We start from the raw sequence: 22108 nt of genomic DNA on the forward strand, positions 1-22108 counted from the left end.
GTAGAATCCTACTCTAACTCTACAAGATGACGTTTCCCCCAAGTCACTTTTTACCCAAGTCAGTTCAGATTTTTACTAGGCATAGCAGGGACCACAGAAATAATAAGAAGCTATTAATTATAGTATTAATTCGGATATTTGGATGAATTAATTCCTACTATAATTAATTATAATTTATTCCACTAAAAAACTGCAATTGAACTCGTCAATATGAATTTCGAAAATTCACTAACACTTATTTTAACTCCCCATGTTAAGGTCACAAATATCAGTTAATTAAATTAAATCACTGACAATTTAATTTAATCAACTAATTAAATCCTTTATAATTCTGCTTAAACTATTTCATGTGACGGATACAAAATTCACCGGCCGAGTTTTCACATGAAAACTTATAAGCTTACATAAAAGGGTATCATCAAACTCTAAACCGAGTCATGGATTCTATCAACTAATTATTATTTCACAAATGCTATTCGTTATTGTCCAATCTATCAGGCATATATTAACGATGAATAAAGTTGTACCTTTTGATAAATCAAAACAATAAACAAATCACATTGATCATAATAATTATATCAAGATTAGTAGTATAAGTTCATTTAATAAATTAGAGAAAATATTTTATATATATTTATTACAAAAACATCTTTTCTCAACTTGGTCCGTTCAATATACACTTAGTTTACTAGCACAAGAAGCCGGAGTAAAACCACTCCCATAATCAAGAGAAATTATACCATAATCTTGTGCTACAATCATCAAGATATTTTGCCCAATAATATCTTCGATTGTGAACATAGTTTATTAGTTATGAGAACCGACAATTTAATCTTCTGTGCATGAGCTAAGACTCCATACACTAAATTGTCTACTACATAACTAAAGGACACACATGAAACAAATGATCTATTTAAAATAGTACTTTATTGAATTGAATAAATTAAATAAATAGTTGTTCCATAAAGAATAAAAATACAATACTATGTCTAAACCGCATGGTTAATAGTATATCCCAACAATCTGCCACTTACACTCATAACCATGCGTCTACAATACTCTTGCATCATCTCTCTGAGTTATGTCCTGAATTAAGTGATATTTACGCTCCATATGCTTACTCCTTTTATGGCTTCTTGGTTCCTTCGAGTTTGCAACTGCACCACTATTGTCACAATAAAGTATAATTAGTGCTTGAACCGAAGGAGCTACATTACGCTCTTTTAGAAAGTTTCCGAGCCAAACAACTTCTTTAGCTATCTCAGATGCATCCACATATTCGGCTTCCATGGTGGAATCAGCAACACATAATTGCTTGATACTCCTCCAACTTATGGCTCCACCTCCTAAGTTAAAAACATATCTTGAGGTAGATTTTCTAGAATCTCTATCTAATTGGAAATCTGAATCAGTATAGCCAATGGATGCAAGATCACCTAAGTAATAAACCAACATATAATCCCTAGTCCTTTTCAAGTACTTGATTATATGTTTAACAGCAGTCCAGTATTCTCGTCCAGGGTTAGACTGAAATCTACTAACTATGCCAACAATAAAGAAGATATCAAGTCTAGTACATAGCATAGCATACATGAGACTCCCTACAACAGAAGCATAAGGGACCGCCTTCATCTTTTCTATCTCATCAGTCATTTTTTGGGACTGATCTTTTGACAGAGAGATTCCATGTCTAAAAGGGAGAAAGCCTTTCTTGGAATCTTGCATGCTAAACCTGGTGAGAATAGTATCAATATAAAGTACTTGGGATAAGCCTAATATCCTTCGCTTGTGATCTCGCATAAGCTTGATCCCAAGGATATGTGCTGCTTGTCCCAAGTCTTTCATATCAAAACGCGATGACAACTATTCCTTTACTGAATTCAACATGCTCACATTATTTCCCATGAGAAAAATATCATCCACGTACAAAACCAAAAATGTAACTTTATCTCCATCCCACTTCTTATAAACACAAGACTCATTTTCACATTGATCAAAACCGAAGGTTTTAATCGATGTGTCAAAATAAGTATTCCATGCTCTAGAGGCTTGTTTCAATCCATAAATTGATTTCTTTAATTTACACAACATGTGCTCATTGCCACTTTTTATGAAACCAACTGGTTGTGCCATATAGATGCACTCATCAAGACTTTCATTAAGAAAAGTCGTCTTGATATCCATTTGCCAAATCTCATAATCGTAATGAGCAGCAATGGATAAGAGAATCTTAATGGATTTAAGCATGGCTACTGGCAAAAAGAATTCCTCATAATCGATCCCTTCTTTTTGAGTAAACCCTTTTGCAACAAGCTTAGCTTTTAAAGTTTACACTTTTCCATCCACTCCTCTTTTTCTCTTATAGATTCATCTACAACCAATGGGTTTTACTCCAGTAGGTGGTTCTACAAGATCCTAGACTTGATTTGAGTACATGGACTCCATTTCACATTTCATAACAACAATATCAGCATCTGTATTCTGTAGTGCTTCGTCGTATTTAAGAGGTTCTGTATTAGGCTATTCAGGGATTCTATCATAAGATTCTCCCAAGAGCGCAAACCGGAGAGGTTGTTTTAATAATTCTCCCACTAAGACTAGTCACTACAGGTGCAGTCTAATTTTGTTGTTGAATCACAACATTAGTTTCCGGAAGTGAAGCCTCAATGTTATCCTCCACACCTTGCGGTGCTGGGATATCATTAACAATTTCGTGGAGTGCAGGCTGCAGAACAATTTCAGGTTGCTCAATAATCTGAGGTTGCTCAACATTACTCCCACTACTTTGGGGTAGTGAGATATCAGGTAATTGCTCTTGTCCGTTCTGCTTCCTATTGACATTTATCCCACTACGATAGTGCAGTGGTATGTCAATGCTGGCTTCTAGGATACGTTCCAGAGATGAGTCATTAGTTACTCCGTTACTTAATTTCTATAAAACTAGTTTACTTCTAGGAATATGGTTCATTAAATAGTCCTCTTCTAAAAATCAAGCATTTGTCGTAATAATTACCTTCTTTTCTTTGGGAAAATAAAATAAACCGCCTTTAGTTCCTTTTGGATATACAATAAAAATGCATACTTCTATCCTCGATTCAAATTTATCCGCTTTCCCTTTCAGCACATGTGCTGGACAATCCCAAACCCGAATGTGCTGTAAACTTGGCTTGCGCCCAGTCCACAATTCTGCTGGAGTTGAAGGTACTGACTTTAAAGGAACCAAATTCAGAATGTAATTTGCTTTTTCTAAAGCATATCCCCAAAAGGAAGAAGGTAAATAGAAATAACTTAATATTGATCTAACCATTTCCATAAGGGTTCTATTTCTTCTTTCTGCCACACCATTTTGTTGTGGTGTTCTTGGGACAGATAATTGAGATGTAATTCCATAATCTGTTAAGTATTTAATGAATTCCGCAGAAAGGTATTCACCACCACAATCATCTCGTAATGTTTTGATATATTTATGATGTATTTTCTCCGTTTCCGTCTTAAATTCTTTAAATTTCTCAAAGCATTCAGACTTACAGCGCAATAGATAAATGTATCCATATTTTGAGTAATAGTCTGTGAAAGTCACAAAATACTCAAAACCACCTCTTGCTTTTATATTCATAGAGCCACACAAATCAGAGTGAATTAATTCTAACTTATCGCTGGCTCTATTTCCTTTTGAGGAAAAATATCTCTTGGTCATTTTACCTTCTAAACAGGATTCTCATGTTGGCAGTGCCTCCACTTTCAATGAACTCAAAGGTCCATCAGAGACTAATCTCAAAATCTTATTTAGATTTATATGACCTAGACGTAAGTGCCACAAATAAGTTTGGCTCTATTCAGAAATACGTTTTCTTTTATGTGATAGATTAATGTTATTTAATTCTTTTGGTTGTTGTAGCACATGAGGAGATATATCTAGAATAAAAAGGTCATGTACTCTAGCAGCAATGTAGATGAAACGTTTATTAAACTTTATAATATCAGAGTTATTAGCAAAATAAACATTATAACCAGCATCCATTATTTTCAAAACCGTAATCAAATTCTTTCTAATAGAAGGTACATAGAGAAAATCTTTCAAAACTAAAACTTTACCACTACTAAACGAAACTCTAATATCTCCTAATGCTAAAGCTGGTGCTGGCTCGCCATTGGCTTGAAAAATGCAAACTTCATTCTCACTTAGCTACCGCGTTTCCTGAAACCCCTGCAAAGTAGTGCAGATATGATTAGTGGCTCCTAAATCTACACACCAAAAAATGATAGAGACAGCCGCTAAACAAGTTTCAACGACATTTAAATTTGAATTACCTTGCTTATTCATCTTTGCCAGATAGGCAGAATTGCTTTTTGTGATGCCCAGGTTGCTTGTAATGATAGCACTTTCCTTTGAGTTTTTTCACACCAGCCGCACCTCCAGGTGCCAAAACATTTTGAGCTTTCTTCTTTTTCTTACCGCCTTTCGACTTAGAAACCGAAGCTTTCTCAACATTTAGTGCCACAACTGGAGCTTGCTGTTTGATAATAGATTCTGCCGCTTGCAACTCATTCAACAATTTCTCCAGTGACAAATCCATTTTGTTCATGTTATAGTTCAAGCAAAATTGTTGAAAGTTGTCAGGCAGAGTCTGCAGAACCATCTCAACTTGAGATTCCTTATCAATCACAGCTCCAAGGACCTCCAATTCATTCAGAAGACCCATCATCTTCAGAACATGGTCCCTGACCGATGATCCTTCAGCCATCTTGGTATTCAAGAGGGCTTTCATGGCTGTCTGCTTAGCCGCACAATTTTGTTCACCGAACATCTCTTTGAGACTTTCGAGCATGTCATATGCAGACCCCATAGACTGAAGTTGATGTTGCAAAGCATTCGCCATAGAGGCAAGAATGTAACATCGCGTCATCTCATCAGCCTTGACCCATTTGTCATAGGACTTAACTTGATCATCAGTAGCATCTTCATCAGGTTTTTTTGGGCACTCATCAGTGATTACAAATTTGTAACCTTCAACAGTTAGGACAATATCAAGGTTTCTTTTCCAGTCAACATAATTCGGTCCTTCTAACTTGTTTTGGTTCAAAATTGAGGTAAGTGGATTGAATGAAGACACGGTTAATCTAAGAGATATTCACATTAAATATATCATTAGTTATGTAATTAGAATAATTAAATTTAAAATAGCACATTACACATATAACCATGCTCAGTGAATAATTAGATTCGTTACGGTAACTTAACTATTCGTGCAAAATATATGAGTTATGTAAGATATTTACCCCATAAATTAAAACATGACCAATTCAGATGGAGAGTAAACTGTTAATTTATGATAGGTAAATATCACTTTTATAAACTCTAGTTTCATTGAATCAACATGTAACTCGGTTGGAGAGTTAATACAAGTAATCAAATAACTAGAGACAAAACTACAGTAATCATCTATAATGAACTTATCTGATGTGGAAGAAGACCTATGTCAACATATAAATTCACTATATTACTGTAAAACATGATTGGAAATAATGGGAGTTGAACCCTACCATCACTGTTTTCTTTAAAACAAATTATTATTAAAAATAATTTCTAGAAAATAGAAAAATGGCCAAAACAATCCATGTAAACGACCCCGAATGGCCAAACAACAATGTACGTCATGAGCGGAGCTGATGGATATTGCTCACTGGGTCGTTTTCGATGAACCTACCAAATTTGAGGTCAATCGGAGTTCGACAGAATTTCAGAATTCTAAATTCATGACCTATTTGTAGAATTCTGTTTTTGGCGTTTTTTTAAGATTTTGATTATTTTTACTCGTTCAGATCACATAATATACTTATGTATGTTAATACATGATTTCAGAACTCAAAATAATATTATTATTATTATTACGGTGTTATATAAAATATATTTCGAACAAACATGGAAAAAACAACACTATTTTCATCCGTTTAAAATGCCACTGTTCATAATTATGTATATTAATCCATAATTTCAGAACTAATAGTATTCAAAACAGTCACGTTTATGCATATATAACACCACTAAAACAGATTGTTTATGCATAATTTCAGAACTATGATTATGGACAAAAACGCAACTAAAACAGATTGTCATTAAATATAACATCACTGTTTATGCATATGTATATTAATCCACAATTTCAGAATTAATATATTAATTAAAACCAGGCACGTTTTTACATAGAATAATCATACCAAACATGTATCATTAAATAAAACATTTTAATATTATTCTATTCATGATGTATTACATTATCTAGTTAGATGTAACACGGCGTCTGATACCAATTGTTAGAACATGCGCAGCGGAAGCAAGCATACAATTCAGGCATCACATACATGTAAACTAGACAGTGATATAATTACGAGATTAGAAGCACTAACCTCTTGAAATCGTTGCACATGTCTTCCACAGAGCATGAATCCAAGACTGCAGTCTTCTGCTATGATCCTAGTAAAACCTTGGACGAAATTGCTTTGAGTGGGCAAGTACAATACAACTCGAAAAGGTGGTTATTGGATGAAAAACGTCTTCCTTATGTAGACTCGTTTTTCAGCCAAAAATAGTTTCAAATAACGTGTAGGATTCTGCTTGTACAAGTAGAATCTTACTCTAACTCTACATGATGACTTTTCCCCGAAGTCACTTTTTACCCAAGTCAGTCCAGATTTTTACTAGGCATAGTAGGGACCACATAAATAATAAGAGACTACTAATTATAGTATTAATTCGAATATTTGGATGAAAATTCACTAACACTTATTTTAATTCCCCATGTTAAGGTCACAAATACCAGTTAATTAAATTAAATCACTGACAATTTAATTTAATCAACTAATTAAATCCTTTATAATTCTGCTTAAACTATTTCATGTGATGGATACAAAATCCACCGGCCGAGTTTTCACTTGAAACTTATAAGCTTACATAAAGGGGTATCATCAAACTCTAAACCGAGTCATGGATTCTATCAACTAATTATTATTTCACAAATACTATTCATTATTGTCCAATCTATCAGGCATACATTAACTCTGAATAGAGTTGTACCTTTTGATAAATCAAAACAATAAATAAATCACATTGATCATAATAGCTATATCAAGATTAGGAGTATAAGCTCATTTAATGAATTAGAGAAAATATTTTATATATATTCAGTACAAAAACATCTTTTCTCAACTTGGTCCGTTCAATATACACTAAGTATACTAGCACAAGAAGTCGAAGTAAAAGCACTTCCATAATCAAGACAAATTATACAATAATCTAGTGCTACAATCATCAAGATATTTTGCCCAATATATCTAAGATTGTGAACATAGTTTATTAATTATGAGAACCGACAATTTAATCTTCTATACATGAGCTAAGACTCCATACACTAAATTGTCTATTTCATAACTAAAGGACACATACGTAACAAATGATCTATTTAAAATAGTACTTTATTGAATTGAATAAATTAAACAAATAATTATTCCATAAAGAATAAAAACACAATACTATGTCTAAACCGCATGGTTAGTAGTATATCCCAACACCTATGTCGTAAAGATTTGCAAGTTCATTTACAGAATAAATGACTCCGCCAATATAAACACAATTGAAACTTGTAGGGAAAAAATTCGCGCAACTGGGCATCTACTCCCTCCAAGATTTGTCTACTCCGATGGTGAAAATCCAGCATCTTGCTTCATAATCCTTAACGTGTGCCTTAAATACTTTATGTTTCTTGGTGGTCGGATCAAAACCTAGAGAGCAAGAAGTGATTGAACGTTTCCCCTTAGGAAGTAAGACACGTTGTTTTATAGAAGGATTGCAAATAGCAACATCGCCGTCATTGTTCCATAGACAAACTAGGCTATTGTTAGATACCAGAGAATGAAGCTTACGAAAACTTGACAGATTCAAGTACTGAATGACATCTTCACGAATTGTCAAAGATGAGCAACTTACATAAAATTGAGCCACAGAACATTGTTAATGTCACGATCCAAAATCCTAACATGTCATGATGACGCCTATTTCAGTACTAGGCAAGCCGATAATATCAATAACCCACAATTTCCTTTAATGTTTTTTTAAAAAAACGTAACGTTTAATACAATACCAAAAATCTAGCAATTTCCGATATGATACTCCCAAAAACCTGGTGTCACTAAGTACATGAGCATTTAATATGAGTACAAGTCTAGAAAATACGGTCTATAATAGTCTGAGACCAAATACAGTAAACAAGGAGATAGAGAAGGAGAGACAAGATCTGCGGAACACGACAGCTACCTAAAAATCTCCTGAAAATCAACTGCGTAAAATGATCAACACCTGCTATGTTCAGGAACACCTGGATCTGCACACGATGTGCAGGGTGTAGTGTGAGTACAACTAATTCAGCAAGTAACAACAATAACTAAGGAACTGAAGATAATGACGAGCTACACAGTTATAGTTCACTTTCAGTAGTTCCAGCAAAGAATAGACATGCTTTCAATCCGGCAGTTTAAGTCAAATCAATTTTATACAGTTAAATTTCAAGTAATCCGGATATAAATTCTTTCAGAGATTTCACAACAATGACAGATAGCAACCAAGTGCAACAACAAATGCAAAGCAAGTACAGCCTCTCAGGCAACAATCACCCAACTTATCACAACAACTCAACCACTCGGCTCTCAGCCCTCAACACTCACACTAAATGGGTACCCACGCTCACTGGGGGTATGTACAGACCCCGGAGGGGCTCCTACAGCCCAAGCGCCATAATCTGTTGGGACAACTCACGTGCTATAATATCCTGCACGGACAACTCACGTGCCAAAATATCCTTACCTCACTGACAGGCCCTCGACCTTACTCAGTCCTCAACCTCTCAAGTCTCTCGGGCTCTCAGAAATCACAAAGATCAGCCCAAACAAAGATAACATAGTATTGTGATGACCCAAAAATGTCATGTTTAAATTTAATAAGTAATTCTGTATTCTAAGACTTCGAAAAGCACCATTTATCATTCCTCAACTTGCGTGCGCAGTCCGTACATTTTTCGGAAAGTTTTTATGTGAAAAATGGATTAAAATGAGAAATAAAGCTTTAAAACTCAACTAAGTTGATTTTGGTCAATATTTTGAGCAAACGGACCCGGATCAGTGTTTTAAAAATTCCGGTAGGTCCGTATCATGATTTGGGACTTGGGCGTATGCCCGGAATCGAATTCCGAGGTCCCTAGCCCGAGTTATGAAATTTTGATGAAAAATTAAAAGTTTGAAAGCTTAATGATTTCTAACAAATTATTGATGTTGAATTTATTGACCTCGGGTCCGTATTTTGGTTCCGGTGCCCGGTATAGGTCCACTATAATATTTATGACGTGTCTGCCGAATTTGGTGAGAATCGAAGTTGATTTGAGGTGATTCAGACGTCCGGTTGTAAAAATATAAGTTTTAAAGTTTTCTTGAAAACTTCCTTTGATTTGGTGTCCGAGCAAGTTTGTATGATATTTTAGAATTTTTGTGCATATTTGGTTTGGAGCCCCTAGGGCTCGGGTGAGTTTCGGATAGGCTACGGCATGTTTTCGGACTTAGGAAATCTGGTTTTCTGCAGACTTCAGGCTTCTGGTGTGTTCTTCTTCGCGCTCGCGAAGGTACTCTCGCGAACGCGAAGAGCAAATTGGGCTGGCACGTTTTGTGCTTCGCGTTCGCGACATAGTGACCGTGTTCGCGAAGGCTTAAGGTTCAAAGCTTCGCCTTCGCGATAGAAGCCTCGCGTTCGCGAAGGGAAAGAGACTGGCCAGGAAAAATTAGCCTTCGCGTTCGCGAAGGCCAAGCCAGGCATGCATCGCGTTCGCGAGGTAGCCCTCGCGTTCGCGAAGAGTAAAATTTGACAGCACATAATTGTGCTTCGCAAACGCGAGGCACTGTCCGAGTTGGCGAAGGGTAAAAATCCCAGAAACAGAACTTAAGGACGGGATTTTTGATTCATTTCTCAAATCTTCAAAACCTAATAACTCAAGAGGCGATTTTGGGCGATTTTCGCGGGAAAACATTGGGGTAAGTGTTCCTTATCCTATATTGATTATATTTCATGATTTCATACTCATTTATATGATGAATCCGTGAATTTATGGAAGAAAAATCAGATTTTTATAAATTCTTCCAAAAACAAAAAATTAAGATTTGAAGGTCCATTTGATAACGGAATTGGATAAATTTGGTATGGTTGAAATCGTATCGGAACGGGTGTTCGGATTTCGCAAGTTTTTCCGGGATTTGAGATGTGGGTCCACTGCAGAATATTTTAATGAGTTTCGTATTTTTATCCGGAAAATTTATAAATTCATATGGAATTAATTCCTATGATTAGTATTGAATATATTGAATTATTTGTGAATAGATTTGAAGCTTTTGGAGGCAAATTTAAAAGGAAAAGCTGTGGTTGAATAATTGATTGAAATTTACAAAGCGAGGTAAGTGTCGGGGTTAACCTTGACTTGAGGGAATAGAAACTTAAATTGTTTGTTATGTGAATTGCATGTAAACGACGTATAGGCGAGGTGACGAGTGTCTATACGTCGTCAAATTAATTGTTTGCCTGCTTACTTGAAAAATCATAAATTAATTATTATAATAATTATTTCTGTCTTATTATTTGTAAATTTAAATTCTTGAATTCATATATTAATTGTTACATACTATTTGAATTATGTGCCTTAATTGTTATTTGACATTTAGCATAAAAAATATTAAACTGCCTATTTGTTCCCTGATTTCCATAATAATTTGCTATTTGTCATTGTTTGCTTTATAATTAAACCATAATTATTGTATGCTTGTTTTCTTTTAATTTTATATTAATTGTTACATTTATTGGAAAATTTTCTTCTATAAGAATTGGTAAATGAAAATGTTGGAGGAGCGGGTTTCACGCCGCAACATGATTGATTATAATAAATATATTGGAGGATCGGGTTGCACGCCGCAACAGACTTATTAAAAGTCAATATCGGAGGATCGGGTTGCACGCCGCAACAGACTTGTTAAAAAGTTAATATTGGAGGATCGGGTTGCACGCCGCAACAGACTTGATTAAAATGAATATGTTAGAGGAGCGGGTTGCACGCCGCAACAGAACTGAATATGAATATATTGTGAGAGCGGGTTGCACGCTGCAACAGAAATAATGGAAATGATAATTGGTTATGACTGCTGAGTTGCCTTCAATTATTATAAATAAATTACCTGATTTATTTCTATTATTGTTGTTGTTATTAATATTGCGTACAAGTTAATGTAAGTGAACCGCCTTAGCCTCGTCACTACTCCGTCGAGGTTAGGCTCAGCACTTACCAGTACATGGGGTCGGTTGTACTGATACTACACTCTGCACTTCTTGTGCAGATTTTGGAGTTGGTCCCAGCGGCGTACCATAGACTTGCTCGGATTTCAGCTATCAGAGGAGACTTGAGGTATAACTGCATGGCGTTCGCAGTTCTGAAGTCCTTGTCTATTGTACTTTAGCTGTGTGTTTATTTTCAGACAACTTTATTTTATTCAGACCTGTATTTGTATTTATTCTAGAAGCTCGTGCACTTGTGATACCAATTCTGGGATGGTATTTATACACCGTTATTATTATAGATTATTTCAAAATTTCTTCCGCATTTGCTTCCTTGTTATTATTAAATTTAAAAATTAATTTTAAAAATGGATAATGTTATTCTAACGTTGGCTTGCCTAGCAAGTAAAATGTTAGGCGCCATCACGGTCCGGATGTGGGAATTTCGGGTCGTGACAAGTATATCAACAAATATCCAGAAAGCCTGAGGTATAATATGCAAGAACAATCATGACTGAGTACAAGACAACAATTACCAAATAATTCAACAAGTACGCGACCTCTACGGGTCTCAACAGTACTATAACATAGCCTAAGCATGATTTCTAACATGAATTATAGTCAAATATTTCTTCAACACATACATATCATATAGCTATCAATAAATTATTCAACTTTACAGTTTTTGGGACGGACCAAGTCACAATCCCCACGGTGCACGCCCACACGCCTGTCACCTAGCATGTGCGCCACCTCCAAAATAATTACATGATACCAAAATTCGGAGTTTCATACCCTCAGGACCAGATTTATAATTGTTACTTACCTCAACCCGTGTAATTATTTATTCCGCTATGCCCTTGCCACGAGAATTGGTCTCCGAAAGCCTCGTATCTAGCCACAATTAATTTGATTCAGCCAATACAAATTATTGTAATTAATTCCATAAGGAAATACTAATTTTTTCAATAAAATCTGAAATTAACTCAAAAATTGCCCGTAGGGCCCACGTATCAGAACCCGACAAAAGTTACAGAATATGAACGCTCCTCCAACCACGAGTCCAACCATATAAATTTTACCAAAATCCGACACCAACTCGACCCTCAAATCTTCAATTAAAGCCTATGAAGATTTCTACCATTTTCAACCCAATCCTTACCCATTTAAACTTAACAATCTTTTCACAACTTTATTGGTATGTATACGTAATACTCTTACACCCAAGAATCAGACTATAAATCACTCATTTTCACTCCAAACCCGAAATTGAAGGATTGAGGAAAGAAATTCTTACCTCTTTGAAGCCCTAGAAAGATCCTTGTGAAATCTTCAAACCTTGAACAAGAATTGATGGATAAATGACTAAGTCTTCACTTTCTCTCTCTAAAATGCTCTCACCTCTCTCTAAAATATCAGATTTTGGCTCAAAAATGAGCTTCAAGGGCTATAAATTGAAGTTGGGTCGGGTCAAAAATTAGAAAGAATGGAAGCTCCGACGCAGTTATGCGATGGCATAACAGGTATGCGGTCCGCATACCGGCCGCATAATTTGGCCTCCAAAGCTGGGCATTACTGACCCGGTCTGCGGTCATTATGCGGTCCGCATACTTGTTATGCGGTCGCATAATGCACCGCAAAACAGGTCTGCGGTCGCATAGTGCACCGCAGATTTTCCTCAAATCTTGCCCCTCTTCTAGTCCACTTTGTGACCATTATGTGGTCCGCAGAGTGATTCTGCGACCGCATAGTGGTCGCAGAAATGACCCTTTTCTGACAAAATTTTCCTTTACTCATCGATGCATTGTTCAATAATCTTTGTACAATGCATCAACCTCGCTTTTCTATAATCTTTGTACTAATTGATCTACCTCGACACCACACAACCTTAATTTCCTTAGCAAAGATTTTCCGGGTCACTACACATACATCAACATCCGGTCAACCTTTTCAACTAAATTTCCAACATAAAATTCATTCTTCCAAGCTAACTCCGAAATACCTTAAAAATTAAAACCGACAATTCACACAAGTCATAATACCTCATAGGAAGTTATTCAAGACTTTAAATAGTTGAAAGGAGCGTGAATACTCAAAACGCCGGTCGGGTCGTTACGGTTAATGTGCTTCAATGAATAAGGGTCCTGATATAATGGAGCAAAAGGTTTTCGAAACGCACCTAAAACGCATTAGAGACTTGGCAGGAACCTGTTTTAGAATTTCAAAGATCATCTCGTGCGGAATACATAAATTACCAATGGCAACAATCTTCTTTTTCTCCATGTATACTTGGTTGTGGAAGACAGATCAAGGTATTATGTGAAAAGTGATAGCATAAAGGTGTGTTTGAGTTGGAGTCGGGTTTGCATATTGTTTAGGTTAATCCCTTTTTTTGGCCGGCGGCCAACAAGCTATATATGCAGGGTTCAATATCTATAATTGAGAACGGTTGTAGATCTGGAAAATATGGAAATTTTACTACGGCACAGAATAAATCACAAATATAACCTACCAAGAATACAAATACAATTTCCATATTTCCTTCCAATATATTATCAAAATATCACTAAGCAACATACACTGTTACATAAACGAAAGTAATCATGATTATTTTTAATGCTTATACATTTTTTTGATCCTTTTGTTTGGAATATCACAAAATTAAACCGGTTGTCCCTAAGGGACTGGTCATCAAATATTATCCCTATTGTTTATTTTGTTACAAAAATAGGCTTCTTCATCACCAAGAACATCATAGTCCTTCAATAATGGAAGCTTGAAATTCTTGTTTGGGCGTAAAAATTAAACTGGAGTTAATGACTAATTATTGTTAAAATTATTTGAATGTTGATAATTAATGCAACACTGATTTAGTGATTTTCTTTCTTAGAAAGTGTTGAAGAAGACAAAGTAAGCCTTCTTGATTTAGTGTTATTAGACTAAATTGATGATTGATGATCGTTTGTGTTCGTATTTGGAGATTTTATTTCAAATCGGAAATTATTTGGAGTAGATTTGGATGGTTTGATCGAAATTAGAATTGCAATTTCGAAGAATACTTTGTTGAACAACTCATCACGTCCAACTATGCCTTATTAAAAAAACTAAGCGGTCACCACAAATATAATCCGGTCTAAAAGCCTGGTGCTCTTGTGTACAACTATGTGAGAATAATGCCGGATCACTTAATTTCAACTAATTGGATTCCACCAGAAATATTTTATGTGAGTATTTTATAAATAATTTAAACAAATATTTTTAAACAAAAAGGAAACATATATTTTATGGTATAATGTGTATTAATATTATCCACAATGACTAAACTAATCAAAAAGAATTAATTCTTGCATAACTAATCTCAATCACTAATACTCGCATAACTAATACTTGCATAAAACATATAAATGAAAAAGTGTATTTATATAAAGTAAAATAAAAAATAAAATTGGATATGCCCTTCGTCTAAGCTCGTTACCTTGCAGATTGTAGAGGAAACGACGTTGACAAGAAAAAAAGAATGTTTAAGTTTGAACTTAAAGATTTATCATTTTAAAGCTACGTTCAGAATTTGTGGCTTGATTGGAATAATCGGGTTTTGTATTAAATAAGAGTACATCAAATAATTCTGAAAATACTACTGTTACTAGCATAATTTTTCGGATCGTCTCCCTGGCTTGACTTTTGCTTAGAGTTCAATTTAAATGAATGGACTGAAATTGAAGCTTTAAAATCCAAGCTTCAAATTAAAATTGTGAAGTGGAAACTCCCTCCAAGTGGTAGACTGAAATTGAATACAGATGGTAGTAGTAAAGAAGTCCAAAATATTGCAGGGATTGGTGGCATTGTTAGCAATAGAAGCGGAGATTTGGTTATGGCTTAGACTAAACTCAGTTCCACACTAACAATATTGCAGAGGCTAACAACTTGTTTGGATGGTTGTTACCTATTGTATTATTGTATACGGGTGAAACCGGGGGTAACGTATACTCCGATTTTCCGGTGGGTCAAACGAAGCAAAGACGTGACTGCATAAGATCGGAATCGAAGTTGGGGACTTCTCGTACTAAGGTCCGAACGGAGTGTTCGCCACCGGGCCTGATAAGACGACACTTCCCCGAACCCGGAACAAGCTCCGAGGCCTCGGAAAGCACGACAACTATTGCACACGACTAATAGAGGGCTGTGATATCCACACCCTACCGGATATCACGGCGCAGATCTCGCCCGACGTCGGCAATAGATCCTTAATTGACAAGAAAGGAGGATTTTTACCCTTTTTAGAATTGTACTAGAAGCGAAACTCTCCTACTATATAAATAGAAAGTTTTTTCTTTGATAAGACATCGTAACACGCATACCAAGGCAATACAAAATTATTACTCTATTCTCTAGCTACTAAAAGGTCTATACTTTACTTTTGTTCTTCATTCTTGATTGGCTTCGAGCCTAAGACAAAACCGAGGGCAGAAACTATTGCCCAATCCAAGTTCAAGCTAGGCCATAGCGTTACAATCGATTTGATTATCCATTGTGTCTTTAGCTCATTTCTAACCTTCTTGATTATTTGTGTTGAATCAATCCACATATCTTTAAAATCGCGTATAAATTCAATTGCTATCCATTTTAAGGGTAAACAGTTTGGTGCCCACCGTGGGGTTAAGGATAATAGTGGTGGTTTGATACAAATTTTCATAACACACTCTATTTAACGCTTGTTTTTTAAGATTTTAATTTCAGGCCAGCTTAAAAATGTCAAATTCTCAATCTGCTCACTTGAACGTTAAGGCTGAGTCTAGCCATCATGGCAAAAATAACAACTTGGTGCCTAGAAATGAGGTGCCCCCCGCTGATCCCAACGGAGTCCCAGTTGCCGATCCAATTTATGCCAATTCACAGATTGCTATCGACGTCCACCTGCCAACTGACCCCGAAAATAACGTTTGTGCAGGCCCTCGACCAACAATCCGAGAAACACCTGAAGGCGAAGGTGATGGGATAAGCCTGCGGCTAATCTTCGAAATGTTGCAGGCTCAACGGGCTGCAATAGCACAACTACAGAATCAAGGCCACCCTCCTGGTAGGGTCGATCCTGGGAGAATACCCGAAGAAACGAGTAAACCATTGAGATGTCGGGTGAAGCTGATCCCGGGGCCAACCCCGAGATACTGAAAATGCTTGAAGCACTGACGAAGCGGGGTGGAATTAGGTGAGAAGAAAATTGAGGCTAACGACAAAAAGGTGGAGACACATAACTCGAGGGTCGATAAATCCCGGGAGCACCTCCTATATTAAACGGACCAGATTACAAGAAGTTTATCCAAAAGCCTTTCCTTCCTAGAACTACATCGAAGCCGATCCCAAAAAGGGTTTTGTAGGCATGATATTCCAAAGTACAACGGAACCACAGATCCAAATGAGCATGTGACCTCCTATACATGTGCCATTAAGGGGAGCGGCTTGGAAGATGACGAAATCGAGTCACTTTTGCTAAAGAACTTTGGGTAAACTCTGTCAAAAGGATCAATTATATGGTATCACAACTTACCCCCAAATTCTATTGATTCGTTTGCTATGCTTGCAGATGCTTTTGTGAAGGCACATGCCGGGGCCATCAAGGTTGAAACTAGAAAATCGGACCATTTCATATAACTTCAACATCGATGCTGCCAGTATCGTATCAGCCATCGGGCGAATCAAGGACACCAAATGGCCTCGACCATTGTAGTCTGACCTTACTCAAAGAGATCCTAACTTGATGTGTAAGTATCATGGAACTCATGGCCACATGACCGAGAATTGCTGGGAATTGAGAGAAGAAGTTGCCCATTTGTTTAATAACGGGCACCTATTAGAATTTCTAAGTGATCAAGCCAAAAACCACTTCAGAAACAGGGATGCCAACAAACAGACCAAACAAGAGGAACCTCAGCACGTCATCAACATGATCAATGGAGGGGTCGATGTCGCTCAAGGGGCAATGATAAAATGCACTAAAGTATCCATCATGAGGGAAAACAACACTCGAGATTACGTCCCAGAGGGCACCATTTTGTTCGGCGACGAGGATGTCGAAGGCATCATACAACCTCATAATGATGCATTGGTAATACTTGTACTTATCAATAAATCTCAAGTTAAACATGTGTTGATTGATACAGGTAGATCGACCAACATCATCCGATCGAGGGTCATAGAGCAGTTGGGGCTACAGGACCAAATTGTGCTAGCAGTCCGGGTTTTGAACGGATTCAACATGGCATGCGAAACTACCAAAGGGGAGATAACCCTACCAGTGAGTACCGCCGGGACCATCCAGGAAACAAAGTTATGTGATTGAAGGGGACATGAGATATAATGCTCTAATCGGAAGATGATGGGTCCACAACATGAGGGCGGTACCTTTGACCTTACACCAGGCATTAAAGTTCCCTACACTGGGAGGAATTAAGATGGTATACAGAGAACAGCAGGCTGCAAAGGAGATGTTCGCAGTTGATGAAGTACTCCTGGTACCTGCCATCTCGACATTACGGAACACGGAGATGACCAGAAAGGCCGAAGTTAAATAGCAACCACAGACACCGGTCCTAGCCGGATTGGAGGAACGAGGAGTCGACGAGGAGGATGATTACGGGGTTTCGAGATCATTCATAGCTCCTGATGATACCGACGCCACCAAATCGATGGTCGAAGAGTTGGAGAAAGTCACATTGATCGAACACCTGCCGGATCAAAAGGTATACCCGGGCACGAGGTTAGCCCCCAAGGTCAGGAAAAAACTCATTAATTTTCTTAAAGCTAACATAACTTGTTTCGCTTGGTCCCATCTTGATATGACAGGGATCCCTCCGGAGGTAACCACTCATAAGTTGAGTTTGGACCCAAAGTTCCACTCGGTTAAAGAGAAGAGGAGACCTCAGTCCAAGGTCAAGCATTCATTCATCAAGGACGAGGTATCTAAACTCCTAAAAATAGGGTCCATTCGGGAAGTTAAGTACCCGGACTGGTGAGCTAAAGTAGTGGTAGTGCCTAAACAAGGAAATAAGCTAAGAATGTATGTAGATTACAAAGACTTGAATAAGGCGTGCCCTACGGATTTTTTTTCCTTTGCCTAACATCGATCGAATGATCGACGCAATGGCCGGGCACCAGATACTCAGCTTTCTCGATGCCTATTCCGTGTACAACCAAATTCGGATGTACCCGGGTGATCAAGAAAACACCTCTTTTATCACTAAATTCGGCACCTATTGTTATAACGTGATGCTATTCGGATTAAAGAACGCAGGTGCCACCTATCATTGCTTAGTAAACCGGATGTTCGAAGAACAGATAGGAAAATCAATGGAAGTTTATATTGATGACATGTTAGTTAAGTCTGTGCGGGTAGAGGACCATTTGAAACATTTGCAGGAAACCATCGACATATTAAAGAAATACAATATGAAGCTGAACTCAGAGAAATACAAATTCGGGGTCGGATCGGAAAAATTCCTCGGGTTCATGGTATCCAATCAGGGAATCGAGATCAATCCCGATAAAATTAAAGCCATAAAATACATCACTGTGGTGGACAACGTCAAGGTCGTTCAGAGGATGACCAAGCGTATAGCCGCTCTGGACTGATTCATATCGAGGTCTTTGGACATAAGCCATCGGCCCTTCTCACTGTTGAATAAGAAGAACAATTTTTCCTGGACCCCGAAATGCCAACACGATTTGGAAGAGCTCAAACAGTATCTATCAAGCCCACCCCTGCTACACACTCCGAAGGTGGACGAACAGTTGTACCTTTATTTGAAGGTTTCCGAGGTGGCGGTAAGTGAAGTATTAGTTTGGGAAGAGGAAGGTACGTAATTTCCTATTTATTATGTTAGTAGAACTTTAGGCGAGGCCGAAACGAGGTATCCTCACCTGGAAAAATTGGCGCTCGCTTTGCTAAGCGCCTCCAGAAAGTTAAAACCATACTTTTAATGCCACCCAATATATGTCGTAACCTCTTACCCACTGAGGAACATCACGTAGAAACCTGATCTCTCGGGCCGATTGGCTAAATGGGCTGTCAAAATCAGCGTGTACGATATCGAGTATCGACTCCGAATCGCCATAAAATCTCAAATGTTAGCAGACTTCGTGGCCGACTTTATGCCGGCCTTAATACCTGAAGTCGAAAGGGAATTATTGCTAACCTTGTGGACTACCTCGGGAATTTGGACCCTTTTTACGGATGGTGACTGGAACACAAAGTGGTCCTGGCTCAGCATCATGCTGAAACCACATACGGGGAATGTAGTTAGGCAGTCTATTAGAACTGTAAAATTGACTAACAATGAGACCGAGTATGAGGCCATGATTGTAGGTCTCGAATTGCCAAAATCTTGGGGGCGGAGGTGATCAAAGCTAAGTGTGACTCCCTCCTCGTGGTAAATCAAGTCAATGGGACATTCGAAGTGAAAGAGGAATGAATGTGAAGATATTTAGACAAGTTACAGGTAATGCTGCATCAATTCAAGGAATGGACCCACCAGCACGTGCCTTGAGATCAGAGCAATGTGGCTGATGCTCTGGCTAACTTGGGATCATCGGTTGATGATGATGAGTTCGGCTCGGGAACAGTAGTACAACTCATGAAATCGGTGATAGAAGAAGGCCACACCGAAGTAAACTCAACGAGTTTCACTTGGGATTGGAGGAACAAGTACATAGACTACTTGAAGACCGCAAAATTGCCCTTGGATCCCAAAACATCGAGAGCTCTACGTACCAAGGCTGCCAGATTTAGCTTGGTCAAAGGAACATTGTTCAGGAGAAAGTTCGACGGCCCGTTATCGAGATGCTTGGGGTCGGGAGATACCAAATACGTATTGACAGAAGTTCACGAGGGCACTTGCGGAAATCATTCGGGGGCAGAATCTTTAGTCCGAAAATTAATCAAGGTCGGCTATTACTGGACCGAAATGGAGAAGAATGCGAAGGACTTCGTATGAAAATATGATGACTGCCAGAAACACGCACCAATGATCCATCAACCTGGAGAGCTACTCTACTCAGTCTTGTCCCCGTGGCCATTTATGAATTGGGTAATGGACATCCATTACAAGAAAAAGGCTTATTAGTGACCAAGATTTAGTGACTGACCGGAATACTGGTCGTTAATAGTATATGTATAGGGATGAGATTTTTCCCTCATCCCCAATTCCAAATTTTATTGTTTTACCTAACGAAGGGACTGAATCTCGCCCCTAAAATGGTCATTTTCTGATCCCTAATTCTCAAAACTGAGGCGGGAATAAAGGCGCCACTTAAATTTACTTCTAAAACTTAATGAAAAAATAAAGAAATACCAGAAATACTTTTTAACAATAGGAAATAAAAACACTTCTTGTTCGTCATTTTGGGGACTAGGGTTTAGTCTCGCATCACTCAAAATCTAGCAATTCTTCTCTCAAATGCCTAATATCTCTCTTTCATTTAGATAACCTATTCTAGTTTTCCCTTGCTATCTACTCTTGATTTCTTCGCTCAGAGTGACGATTACTGCTGTCAAAATGTCCTTCACTACTTCTCACCAGGTCAAAATTATTTAGGTTCACGACTGTTTGATTTTGGTGATTTGAGTTTAGATAATTCTTTTTCATCTTGAACTAAAGCTAAATCTATCATATTTTGGTTCTTTCATTCATTACTAATTGACGTCGTGCTCTTTGATTCAGTAATTGGGGTTTTGTGATTCTGTCATTATCTATTAGGTCACTCCTGCTGTCACGACCCGAAATTCCCACCTTCGGACCGTGATGGCACCAAATATTTCACTTGCTAGGCAAGCCAATGTTAGAATAATATTATCTATTTTTAAAATAAATTTTATATTATTAATAATCAAGGAAACAAAAGCGGAAGCAAAGTTTGAAATATAGTGAAATAATCCATAAAAACAAACGGTGTCTAAATACCATCCCAGAATTGGTGTCACAAGTGCACGAGCTTCTAGAATAAATACGAATAAAGGTGTGAATAAAATAAAGCTGTCTGAAAATAAACACACAGCTAAAGTAAAATAGACGGGACTTCCGAACTGCGGACGCCATGTAGTTATACCTCAAGTCTCCTCCGAGTAGCTGAAATCCGAGCAAGTCTATGACACGCCGCTGGGACCAACTCCGAAATCTGCACAAGAAGTGCAGAGTGTAGTATCAGTACAACCGACCCCATGTACTGGTAAGTGCTGAGCCTAACCTCGACGAAGTAGTGACGAGGCTAAGGCAGGTCACTTACATTACCTGTACGCAATATTAGTAACAACAATAATAATATAAACAAATCAGGTAACTCATTAATAGTAATTGAAGCCAACTCGGCAGTTATAACCAATTATCATTTCCATCAATTCTGCTACAGCGTGCAACCCGCTCTCACAATATATTCACATTCAGTTCTCTTGCATCTTGGAACACGCTCTCACAATATATTCACATTCAGTTCTGTTGCGGCGTGCAACCCTCTCCTCCAATATATTCATTTTAATCAAGTTTGTTGCGGCGTGCAACCCGATCCTCCAATATATCTCCCAATATATATATATATGTATGTCGACTTTTAAATAAGTCTATTGCGGCGTGCAACCCGATCCTCCAATATGGACTTTTAATAAGTCTGTTGCGGCGTGCAACCCGATCCTCCAATATATTAATTATAATTAATTTTGTAGCGGCATGCAACCCGATCCTCCAATATATTCTTTATAATAAATCA

The 22108-nt window shown here is 37.6% G+C and overlaps 2 protein-coding genes across 2 annotated transcripts; both read right to left on the bottom strand.

The window, feature by feature from the left end:
* Positions 1-1050: 1050 nt before the first annotated feature.
* Positions 1051-1845, bottom strand: LOC142175313 (secreted RxLR effector protein 161-like). The gene has a single exon (XM_075241898.1). It carries the CDS (start codon positions 1843-1845, stop codon positions 1051-1053), a length of 795 nt encoding a protein of 264 aa, XP_075097999.1.
* Positions 1846-1863: 18 nt separating this feature from the next.
* On the bottom strand, positions 1864-4021 carry LOC142175314 (uncharacterized). Its single transcript, XM_075241899.1, has 4 exons — positions 3938-4021; positions 3014-3208; positions 2683-2932; positions 1864-2300 (listed from the first exon to the last, which is right to left on the bottom strand). The coding sequence occupies exons 1-4, from the start codon at positions 4019-4021 to the stop codon at positions 1864-1866; spliced, it is 966 nt and encodes a 321-aa protein (XP_075098000.1).
* Positions 4022-22108: the final 18087 nt, after the last annotated feature.

The sequence above is a fragment of the Nicotiana tabacum genome, chromosome 21, assembly GCF_000715075.1.
Source record: "Nicotiana tabacum cultivar K326 chromosome 21, ASM71507v2, whole genome shotgun sequence".
NCBI lineage: Eukaryota > Viridiplantae > Streptophyta > Magnoliopsida > Solanales > Solanaceae > Nicotiana > Nicotiana tabacum.

What these genes read in the sequence shown, in the direction of transcription:
- LOC142175313 (XM_075241898.1), bottom strand. Translation starts at nt 1,845, where the DNA reads ATGAAAGACTTGGGACAAGCAGCACATATCCTTGGGATCAAGCTTATG.
- LOC142175314 (XM_075241899.1), bottom strand. Translation starts at nt 4,021, where the DNA reads ATGGATGCTGGTTATAATGTTTATTTTGCTAATAACTCTGATATTATA. An exon ending in ATTTTCCCAAAGAAAAGAAG is followed by an intron (nt 2,933 to 3,013) that starts GTAATTATTACG and finishes CTAGTTTTATAG; the next exon opens with AAATTAAGTAACGGAGTAAC. An exon ending in TGATATCCCAGCACCGCAAG is followed by an intron (nt 2,301 to 2,682) that starts GTGTGGAGGATA and finishes TTGTTGCAAAAG; the next exon opens with GGTTTACTCAAAAAGAAGGG.